Source organism: Talpa occidentalis, unplaced genomic scaffold (genome assembly GCF_014898055.3).
Source record: "Talpa occidentalis isolate TD23 unplaced genomic scaffold, MPIMG_talOcc4v2.1 talOcc4.1946, whole genome shotgun sequence".
Classification (NCBI taxonomy): Eukaryota; Metazoa; Chordata; class Mammalia; order Eulipotyphla; family Talpidae; genus Talpa; species Talpa occidentalis.
The window spans coordinates 3100-15272 of record NW_023602014.1 but is presented as its reverse complement, the minus strand read 5'-3'; the positions used below and the strand labels follow the sequence as shown (position 1 = coordinate 15272).

At 36.7% G+C, this 12173-nt stretch overlaps 1 protein-coding gene across 1 annotated transcript; it reads left to right on the top strand.

Annotated features, from left to right (window-relative positions):
- Window positions 1-419: 419 nt before the first annotated feature.
- LOC119250994 (SCL-interrupting locus protein-like) lies at window positions 420-9993 on the top strand (the record flags this gene model as incomplete). The annotated part of the gene is given in 4 exon segments (XM_037518520.2): window positions 420-727; window positions 2289-2316; window positions 2319-2538; window positions 8440-9993. Coding segments are annotated over 4 exon segments (1346 nt in total), but the record flags the coding sequence as incomplete, so codon positions are not given.
- Between the last annotated feature and the right edge of the window lie 2180 nt (window positions 9994-12173).

The following is a 12173-nucleotide window of genomic DNA, read 5'->3' as shown; positions in this document are numbered from 1 at the left end:
ATATAGCCAGCCACTGCTGCATGAGTTCGATCCCCAGCCAGGGAGCTAACCCACATGGCACAGCAGACCACTCCTGTCTTGCCTGATGGTCCCCTTAGCAGTGTGTTTCAGTAGGTCTGCCTGTTCTGTTCTCCACTCTGTCTCTGGTGAATCCTCTCACACTCTGCACCTCTGTTCTACACCCTAGCTCTTCTATGCATAAATACATTAAAAAAATCTTTAAAAAAAGAAATTACTTTGGAATCCTTTTTTAATTGCAAATATTATAACAACAATTTTCAAGCATAAGATTATGAGAATAGTTTAGCAAGCCACTATATATAATCAGTTTTAAAAATTTCCTACTCATAATCCATCTTATTTCAGTTATATCCCTAGCCATTTCAGCTTCTACCAGGTTATTTTGATATAACTCTCAGATAAGATTTCACATATAAACATACAGGTTGAAGTTACAGCACTTCAAATATATGTTAAAGGTACCTCAATAACTAACACATATATCCTTTCAAGCAGCTCTTCTCCACTTGTAAGAAAAGAGCCTGATGTGCCTGTGTTCTTTCCGAATTCCCTGCTGGCAGAGAATGTAAGCATGTGTTTGCAGACTGGACCAACAGAGGGCACCAGTAACAACTCTGTAACATCAGGGGAACCAAAAATTGAGCAAGTTACGCAATCTTTGCCTCATCAACCATCAGATAATCAGAAAATATATCAGGATTTATTGGTAAGAAAATGTGAAGCATTTCAGCTTTTGTGAGATGGTTATTTAGTCCAGGGCACATCATTAAAATCTTTCTTAGCCTTAAATGATCAGCACCTTGATATTAAAAAGATTTTTTTTGAGATTTGAAGATATATCATTTGTTTCTTTTAGTTTTTCATAAAACATGATAACCTAATTCATCAGTTTACTGTAAACACACCAGTCATCAGGTACTTAGATAACAGAAAAAAAGCCTTATTTTAAAATATGTGTTGCTACTGCACCAAATTAAAGCTAAAAGTTAGTATCAGAAAAAAGTAAGCGAGATTTTACAGAAAATTTGAAAATTCAAAAGTAGTAGAACAGTTATGATAATATTTACTGATTTCAGTTCAAGTAAACAGATTTTTATTGAATATACTTAGCTTAGTCTAATAAAGAAAACTAAATAAGGAGAAAATGTAAAGATGCATATGGCAATCTCTGCCCTTGAGAACCTAGAAGTAGTATGTGGATACTAGGTGACAGTTATAGGACAGTCTGGAAAGTACTTTTGGAAGCAAAGGCAGTACAGAGAAAAGGATAATTCTGGTTGGAGGAAAACAGTCATCTTGGAAAGGTTAGAATTTGAACTTAAAGGTTTAAATGACACTGATTCATTTCCATCCAAATGGAGACTGGAACATTTGATTCCTACATTTATAAGTGAAGGCTAATTAACATAATTCATAGATCCCCAAGTATTCATCAATGAACATATATTTGTTATTTGCCCACTAAGTCCTAGGCCTGGTTCTGGCTAGTAGTTGTGGGCTTAGGAAATGCAATATGCTTTAATGTCAGGAAGGCAGAATTAGGATCACAGGGCATTCTCATTCTGACTGAATAAACAAAGGAGTCAAATTCAAATGAAGATCTGTTTTGTGACTGAAACAACCATTTTTCAAATTTTTTAAATAATTGTTGTAAGAGTACTTGAGATATTCAAGTAAGAATACTTGAAATATTCAAATGATTTAAAATCTATTGGTTTTAAAATGAAAAAGTTTTGGAACCTCCCTAGTGGTACGGCAATTTGAGTGCCGCGCTGTGAAGCTGTCCTCAGCCTCTGTAGCACAGGTTCGATACCTGGCCGGCTAGGGAGCAACCCACACGGTACGGCAGACCTCTCCTGCCTCGCCCGCTGCTCTCCTCAGCAGTGTCTTCAGTCCATCTGCCTGTTCTGCTCCCTGCTCTGTCTCTGGTGAATTTTCTCACCCTACCATGCCACTGGCCTGTACCCCAGTTCTTGTATAAATAAATAAATCTCAGGAAAAAAAAAAGATTTAAAAAATAAGGAAATAAAATGAAAAAGTTCTGAACAAAACATTTTAGGATCTTTAGAGTCTGGTGAAATAATTCATTAGGAAGGGGTTCTTTTATAAAAATGTCATAATACTGGCAAATGTACTTGATACTTTGTAGAATTTCACAGGATGTTATTTTTCATTTCCCTTGCTTTACCATTGCTATTATTTATACTTTTGTTTCCTAAGAATGTTACGCGTGATTTTTTAAAATCTGTCCTTTTTCTTTTCATTAGGGTCAAGTGAACCACCTATTAAATAATTCCCCAAAGAAACTGAGCAACCATCTACTAAAGCAGTAATTATCAGCCATGAATGTACCAGAACCCAAAATGTCTACCATGCAAAGAAGAAAAAGCATGATTCAGGCTTGGTGGACAAAGATTGTGTTCTTAATGCAACCCTTAAGCAACTAAGAAGCCTTGGAGTAAAAATTGATTCTCCCACTAAAGTGAAGAAAAATGCACATAAAGTAGATCATGCCAGGTAACTTCAAAATTTATTTTAATAGATTAATAAATTTTAGATGTATTGCAGTGGTCTCACAAGAAAAGGTATAAGCTTGCCAATCAATTCAATTTAATTCATTATGTGTTCAGGGCCTCATATATGTGTGATGAATAAGAGATCATCTCTACCCTTTGGTTATTCAGTTTGGTAGGAGAGAGGGTTACATACTTGGGTAATTTGAGAGCTATTGTGGGATGTCTCCTGAAGATGTCAACAGAATGTTGTGGGAGTTGAGGAAAATGAGCTTTTACTCATTTGTGCTGTCTGGGTAGGCTTCTGGAGTGACAGTTTTCTGTGCCAGGTACTGCACATACTGTTATGCAGTTATGCCATCTGTAATGCAAAAACATTACTTAGTGTAGGAATTGAAGAGTCTAGTTACCCAAACCTTCCTTATTGCTCACCAGTTCCTTTTGGCCATACCGTTCAGTTTCTTCTTCATTCCAGGTGGCCTTGGTGCATATTTGCTTTTAAAAAGAGGGCCAAATCTGGAAATGTATCACTAAGTTTCGCATGTTGTCTGTTATTTTTGCTGTTGTTTTCTAATTACAAAAGTAATACAGCCTCATGATTTAAAAAATACCAATACCGAGGCCACCTTGGTGGTGCAAGTGGTTAAGCGTCAGCACTATGAAGCTATACACAACTTCTGCAGCATGAATTTGATCCCCAGCCAGGAAGGTGACCCACATGGTGCAGCAGACCTCTCCTGTCTCGCCTGCTGCTCCCCTCAGCAGTGTGTTTCAGTCAGTCAATCTGTTCCCCACTCTGCCTCTGGTGAATCCTCTCACTCTCCCGCACCTCTGGTCTGTACCCGAGTTCTTGTATGCATGCATAAACAAATAAACAAATAAATAAATAAATAAAATACCAATACTGAGAATATCAGATGAAATACAAAAGTCCCCAACTCCCAAACTGACTCCTCCATGATTATTTCTCTTAACTGTTTTTTATTCTTCTAGAAACTTTGTTCTTCATGCTCAAGTATATTATGTATGTGATGAGTATTGTAGTTTGGCTTTTTTGCCTAACATTATATCTTAAATCCTTGTAGACATATGCAGTTGTTTCTTCTGCATCTTAACAACCGCACATAATTCTCTTGTGTTCCCATTACTGGAATATAGTGAATCCCAGTCCTTTATTAATGGACTTTTAGGCTGAATCTGTCATTTCTTATCTTAAACAATGCTGAATGAACATCATTCTATAGGTATATGTACACATATCTTCATAGGATAGATTCTTACACAAAGGCAGGATCAAAAAATTTGTGCATGTAAAGTTTTGGTAAAGGTTAATTACCATTGTCCACCAAAATCAATGTATCAGTTTATATTCCTACCAACAGTGAAGGAAAGTGAGGCTAGTATTTTCAAAGGTCTGGTTTCCATACTGTGAGATAGAGGCCATATAATGTCTGTTGGAATGGTTAAATTTTGGCATTACTGCCTTTGGGCTTTAGTTTTATGTGATGTTTTTCTTCATTAGGCAGCCACTCTATTTTAATGTCTTTGGTATGAAATATTGCCATTAATATTTTCAGTAATGAACTTGATTCATGTTTTAAATGCCTGGAATGAAATGGAAATAAAGCCTTTTTCAGTAAATCAGTGTGGCATAATCAAATTGTTTTAATCAAGATTATCCTGCTCATACCTTAACAATTTATATTATTTATAGTATAAAAATAATATATGCTCGGGCCTCCCTGGTGGCGCAGGCGGTTGAGCGCAGTGCTATGAAGCTGTCCGCAGCCTCTGCAGTGCCAGTTCAATCCCCGCCGGCCTCGGAGCAACCCACATAGCGAGCAGACCTCTCCTGTCTTGCCTGCTGCCCGCCTCAGCAGTGTATTTCGGTCGGCTGCCTGTTCTGTTCCCTGCTCTGTCTCTGGTGAATCCTCTCACTCTCCCATGCATCTAGCCTGTACCCCAGCTCTTATATAAATAAAATAAATTTAAAAAAAGTGTGGAGCTCTTTAAAAAAAAAAAAATAATAATAATAATAATAATATATGCTCAGGGTTGGAATTTTAGAAAATGAAAAAGATGCTATCTGGAGTAATAACACCAAAAGAAATAAGCTTTTTAGGAAACACAGTTTTACTGTCTGTATAATTTTGGCTTTTTAAAAACATGTTAGCATTTATGAAATAGGAATTTTCATTTAATATTGTGGACTATGAAGTATTTTCCTAAAATAATAGCCTGGCAGAAATTTGCAATACCATAGCTATATTTCCATATAAAGAAAACGTTAAGTTTATAATCTGGTATAAATTATATAAAATATTATATAGAGCTCTAGAACTAGAATTTGATATTTGTTTTGTTCTGATTATCAAAGTAATGTAATATAAGCTTATTTTCAAAACTTTGGAAATTTAGAAAAGTTGACCAAAAACATGTTTGTGCCAGCCAAACCTAGTTATTACTAAATTTTCTTTTCTTTTTTTTTTTTTTTTTTACGATATAATTAAAAAGTTTGCTTTAAATATTTTTAGAGAGGGACACCACACTTCTACTCAATTAGGTGAAACATTTTGTAGTCCAGAGCTCTTTTATCTTTTTGCACACCTATCATGCCATGAATTCATAGGAATAGGTTCTAGCAGCTCAGGCTCTTCCATTGGTTCTCACAAAGTGTGCTTCTCTAGGTGGAGCAGGCTGGCGCTTCAGCTGAACCCAAGTACCCTTCTCTTTGGCTTCCTTTTTCTTCTGATCATTTTCTTTCACACGTTTCAGGAAGCTATCTCGGCTCTTAGAGTGCTTAATGTGCTCAATACGACATTAATTTCTTTGCAAGAATCTTGCCCTTTACTTGCTTGTTTACAACAATGCCAACTGCATGCTGGGTAACATTATAGACTCTTCCGGTTTTGCCATGGTAACATTTGTGGGGCATTCCTTTTTGAACAGTGCCCATCCCCTTGATGTCAACAATATCACCTTTCTTATAGATTCGCATGTGTGTGGCCAAAGGAACAACTCCATGTTTTCTAAAAGGCCTAGAGAACATATAGCGGGTCCCTCTTCTCTTCCCTTTGTGTTAGTCATTTTGGCGACTTACTGGAAGATGGCGGTTCCGGCCGAAAGGCTCTTTTCTTTTTTTTTTAAAGATTTATTTATTTATACAAGAATTGGGGTACAGGCCAGAAGTGTGGGAGGGTGAGAGGTTCATCGAGAGACGGAGCTGGGAGCAGAATAGGCAGATGACTGAAAACACTGCTGAGGGGAGCAGCAGGCAAGGCAGGAGAGGTCTGCGGCGCCATTTGGCATCTCCCTAGTGGGCTGGGAACCCGCTGCAGTGACTGCGGACAGCTTCACAGTGATGGCGCTCAACCCGCTATGCCACTGGGGAGGCCCTAAATTTTGCTTTTGCTTTTGCTTTTCCTTCTGTTTTTCTGAAGTATTAATAGGAACCATTTATTGAATGTTCAGAATGTGTCAGGAATTGTATTAGAGTTTTAAGCAGCATTATTTTATTTAATCCTTTTAACAATCTATGGCATGTAGAAACTGTTTTTATTCCTGTTTTATAGATGAAGAAATTAAGTATCAATGTGTTCAAGGCCCCTCACCAATGATTTTTTAAACCTGCTGTTCTACTCCAGGGTCCATAACTTTGAGTTTTTTGTTGTTTGTGTGTTTTTTGACTGTTTTGTTCTTCTGTTTTCTGTTTGTTTAAATTTTTTTGGTGAAGTCTGATTATGGTTTATATTTTGCTGCTTTCTGTTTTATGCTCAGCCTACCTCTGTTTTTGTTTTGTTTTGTTTTTTGTTTTCAGGTTTTATATTGGGAAATAAGCCAGGTTGTAATAACCCTTTCTAAGAATCATCTTTAATGGGAATATAATAACTTACCAAGCAGGACAGAATGAAAAGAACTTGTCTAGCTGGTTGCAATTTCTTACTATTTCAAATATTGCTATGATGAACTTCTTTTTGCCAATATTGTAATTTTTAGTTTTAGGATTATTTCCTTAGAATAGACTCTCAGAAATAGTCAGACTAAGTCAAAGTGGGAGGGAAATTGTAAAGCTGTTGCTACATTGCTTTCTGAAAGTAAGACTTTTTACTTCTACCAGATACATGTTTCACTATTTCACCAGTACTTTCATTTTATGTAAATAAGTATGTATTGAGCTTCTACTCTGAGCCAGCTATGAGCACTATCTTGGTATGCAATATAACCTGTTAAAGACAGCTTGCTCTCACAGAGCTTATAGTTCAGTGAAGATATAAAGATTATTTATCTTTGTCAATTACAATATATTCTGATATCCTCTAAGACATGTACTGTGATATGAATTAACATTACCTCAATAAATATAATATAAATAAATATAAATATAACCTAACAACAAAAGCCTGGCAGTCAAGTAAACACAGCAATTAATTAAATGATGCAGTGGCAACCCTCAAAAATTTTTTTTACCTTTTTAATGGGAAATTTCCTATATTTCTTAGATTTACTAAGTATAAGAAATACATTTCAATATCCCTTGCACAAATTGTGGTATTTAAAAAAGAAAAGGAAGGATGTAATATGCTATGTAAGCCCATAGGTGAGGTATCTGACATTAGCAGTATTTTTAGTCTGTATTATAATTATCCTTTATTAAAATTACCCTTTTTAATGATCTGTGCTAATTTAGATCAAAGACATCTTAAATTGTTTATCATTTCTATTTTATTAATTGGCTCTGTGTTACTGTGATCAAAAATAAAACTGCACTAAAAATTGTTGCATCTCTAACACATGAAAGTCAAATTTTGTCAGTAGTCTTAAATCTTAAGTTTGGAGTATCCTTTCCGCCTGTCTGATTAATTTACATCGTTGCATGGTGTGTCATAAACTCAGTCTTCTACCACTCTCACCAAGTTCCGGCTTAGCCACTGTTGGCATTTGCAAGGTTTCTTCCTGTTACTTTTATCTGGGATATTCTTTTTCACCCAATATCTTGCCAGAATCCTTCTTAACCTTCAAAACTAAACTTAGATGTCACCTTCCTTGTCACTATCATCTGTACCCCTCATCAGAATATTGATACTTTGTACTCAGGATACTTTATTCCTAATAGATTATAGCATGTTCTTGTGGTAACCTTTCCAGGAAGATTTATGTGTCTCTGAATTCTCATTGCCTTTACTGTGCTTCATAGACTTCAGTGAATCATTTCCTGAATGAAGCAAATCCCACCTACTCAGGTGATCACTGATTCTTAAAATAAATGCTTTATTTTTAGTACCTCAGTAGTACTTATTGGCAGTATTTACTATTATATTCTAACACACATGGCTATAATATAACTGGAATGCTAAAAGTTTATAAGGCAGTTCAGAATTTTAGACATGTTTTTCTACAGATACAGTGTTACAGATTGTAGTTTAGTTTTCTGAGGATCTTTATAATCCCTGTGATCCCTCCTATTCCTCTAGTTCTTATAAAACAGCTATCCTTTGCCATTGTGTCCAGGTGAAAGAACTGTAATAGATTTTTAACGAAGTTGAACAGCTAGTAAGAGCAAGTTGAGATCGGGTCTGACTTACTCTCTGGGGCTCTTTCATTATATTGTATAAAGCATTTTGTTGTAAAGGGGTTTTTCTGTTCACTAAAAATGAGTGCCTTGTGTTTGATCTTAAAACCATCACTAATGTATAAATTTAGGAAAACTAATTTGTGTTTCTGTTTCGGTCTGTGAATCGTGTATTACCTTCTTGAATATATCTAGATCATCAAACTCAGATGAAAAGCACCCTGAAGGCCAAAGCTGAAGGCTTTTTGTTCCTTGCACGAAATGGAACACATTGAGAATAACACTGTTTAGTTTCAAAACAAGACAAATGACAGCCTACCCCTTTGTGTCTTTCAGTGTATTGGCCTGCATCAGCCCTGAAGCAGTGATCTCTGGATTAAACTACATGTCATTTGCTAATGTTGGCGTGAGTGGCTTAAGCCCCAATGGTGTGGATTTGAGCATGGAAGCAAATGCTATAGCTCTGAAATATTTAAATGAAAATCAGCTGTCACAGCTGTCTCTGTCTCGATCAAACCAAAATAACTGTGACTCATCTTTTAGCCTTTTTCATATTAATACAGACAGAAGCACAGTGGGGCTTAGTTTAATTTCACCAAACAACATGTCATTCGCAACCAAAAAATACATGAAGAGATATGGACTCATACAAAGCAGTGACAATAGTGAAGATGAAGAGGAGCCCCCAGACAGTACAGAGATCAAGAGTGAACATTTATTGAATCAAAACCCTACATCCATACCTGAACAACTTGGTTGTCAGAAAGAGCCTTCTCGAAATGCCTGTGAAATAATTAATTGTTATAACTGTGACTCTGTGGGCACTTACACAGACATGCCAGTATTGAAAAATATTACAAATGAAGTTGTTCAGCCAAAAGCAACACGGCAGTTGGATGAAAACCCAGCCTTCTTATTAAAGAACCTAAAACCAAGTCCTGCAATGAATCTCCGACCTGGAAAAGCAGAGTTTACCCCGCATCCTGAGAAAGAAAATGAGAGGGACATTCCTGTTTTCCCTGAAAGTTTGAAACCCTCTGAAAGTTTAAAGCAAATGAATAGTATGAATTCAGTAGGCACTTTTCTAGATGTAAAGCGTCTCAGACAGTTGCCAAAATTGTTTTAAATATTTAGCTCCCTACTCTCCTGATAGGAGGATGGACTGTCCCTTGAAGATATTTAAAGAAACCAGTGTCTTTGGGTAGTTTGGGGATTCCTAGTCATTCTAGGAGTTACCTGTTTCTTGGCAACAGCTGATTACAAAGAGCTTAACAAGTGACCTGATGAGATATTTACTAGTAGGGTGCTAAGTCCTCTTTGTTCAGGTAGAGTTATTCAGCGTCACTGAAACCTTTTTTAAAAAAACAATTCCTGAGATCAGTTATTTCAACAAATTTAGGCGAATTTTGATTCTGGACTCCTGTTTTATACTCTGCCATTTGAAAAGTAAGTCTTTTCCTAGTGTGTTGCATCTGTGCATCTGTTTACCCAGAATCACCTAAAAGAACGGGTAATAACATTATCATGACCCTGACTAAATTAGCTGAGTCGACCCTTATTGAATTTAAGGGGAAACTTTTATTTTAAAAAATAATAACATCTTTTATACAAATAGTGTATATGTCCTTAATTAAGATGCATCTTTTGCAATCTGGTGGGTTGTTGTTAATGTAATCTTTTCAACATACAGCACTAGCTATCACAGAATAAGAAAATTATTAGGTATGAGTGTGTATTATAAACTTTGTTTTCAAATGTTTTAATTTTTTAATAGAACTTAAATAAAATTGTCTACACCGACTGTTTTCTTTTGTCCTCAGCAATAGTTTATTATTCCCCACTTTAAAAAGCAAAACTTTTAGGTTCCTAAATAGTTACAAGTTTAGAGTTGAGGTATACCATTTACCCAGGGACCCCAGTGTCTTATATAACCATAGGAAATGATCACAGCCAAGAAATTGACATTGGCTACAATATTAGTAACGATACCACAGACATTCCAGTTTTCACCAGTTTCTACACACACTCATTTATTTACTTTTTGGTGTACAGCACTATGACAGTTTTGTCACATGTAGGTTAGTATAATCATCACCACAGTCAGCATACAGAAAGAAATCATCACCACAGTCAGGATACACAGTCATCACCACAAAGAAACTAGAGCTCCCCTTTTCAAACACCCTCCCTCAAATCTCAACCCCTGACAATCAATGGTCTCTTCACTGGAATTTTTTCATTTTGAGAATGTTAATGTGAATGGAAACACAGAAAGTAACTTCTTGAAATTGATTTTCATTCAGCATAATGTCCTTGAGTTCCATCTAAGTTATCAAGTGTGACAATAGTTGCTTCCTTTATCCCCCCACCTTGATAGGGGTTAAGTTTTAAATGGTTATTTATGATGATTAATGAAAAAAGTCTTCATTCCCTTGAGAGATGAAGTTGTGCTGCTGAAGTTAAGATGTCCTTGCCTTATTTCAAAGTTGGATATGTAAAATGGAAAGAAAGAGACTTGGGCCTCTTACTACTTTCAACCCAGCAGGGGTCTTCTGAGGTCAACTGACAAAACAACAGTTAGCAAGCCCAGGTAAAGCAATGTTGGGACTGCTGTTCCCAGAGACCCATGGCATTGCTCTTCATGTCTAAGTTAAGATATAAGTGACAGTGATGCTTCCAGAGGCCTCATTTGGGACTTGAGTTATTTTAATAAGTAAGATAAAAGACCACTTGCAGGTTTCATTGCAGTAAATTTTTAAGTAACAGAATTATCGATACCACTTCAAGTGTGCTCTTTTAACTTTAGCCCTCAATGCTTCACCCAGGAATTGAATGTAGGTACAATTTATATTGCACATTATTGAAAAAACAGAGAATGTTGGTGTATTAACTGACAGCCTCATTAATTAGACTTATCACTGAGAACCCTGTAATTTTCACACCAAACAAGAACCTCTCTAGCTGAACAATAACTGAACCTGAGGTTTTTTAAGCAAAATCTAATTCCATCACTTGTGTTATCTGAGACTGAATTTAAACTGCAGGTTAATTCCACAGAACATGTCTTTACTAAATACAGCTCCAAAGAAAAAGGACTCACTGAAGCCCACTCTAAAAAATTTCTCTAAGAAGAATGTTTTACTGTGGGAAGTTATTTGTCGAGTTTGTTACTGTAATAGGTTTTAGTCATCTTGGGGAAATCACTACTGGGAAAATTGGATGAAAAGGCTTTAGAAATGATTGCATCTTGAGTGACATTTTCTCAGAATTTTTTTCTTTTATTCTGTCCCACAGCATACTGTTTATGGACATGTGGGTGATACTTAAAGTGGAATAAGAAAATGATAGTGCTTCTGTTACCCACCTTCTGAGAAACAGATCCTTCAGTCCTGGTCCCGGCCAATTGGCCCCACTCCCCACCTTCTTCAAATGTCTCTTCACTCAACCACTGTGCCCTTCACTGGCTACGTTGTGCTCACTTGTCCTTTGCCTACATTGTGCTCTGCCTGTGCTAAGCCCCATAATCTGTGCCCTTTGCCAGCTGTAAAGACAGGAGAAACGAATACCTGGAAGCAGGTCACACAACAATAGGAAACAGTGTATGATGAAAAGCCACAATGAGACATTCAGATTTCCAGGAGCCACAGCGTGTGATCATGATAGCTCACATCTTTTTAGGCTTATCACGTGTTTATAGGATGCTGTGCAGAGCCCTTCCCAAGCATTCATCCATCTAAGCCTCCTGCTGACCCAGCTGGTGTGTCACCCTCCTAGTTGAGAGAACAGCCTTAGGGAAGTAACCAAATAAGTTGCTAACAGAGATTCGAGTTTTAACTCCAGGGCTCAAGCTCTTATTAAGCCACTGCAAAATAAACTTTCTCAGTTCTATTCAGGAAGCACTTTCCATAAGAAACAGACCTCAAGCTCAAAGATGATTCTGAATACTATAGTCAATGCTGTTCTCCTAGTTGCCCTGCCTTTTTTCTTCCATGAAAGGGTCCCTTCACCCTTCAGCCAAGACCAGAAACTTCTATTTTTACTCGAGTCCTGAAATTAGCAACCCCAGCTAT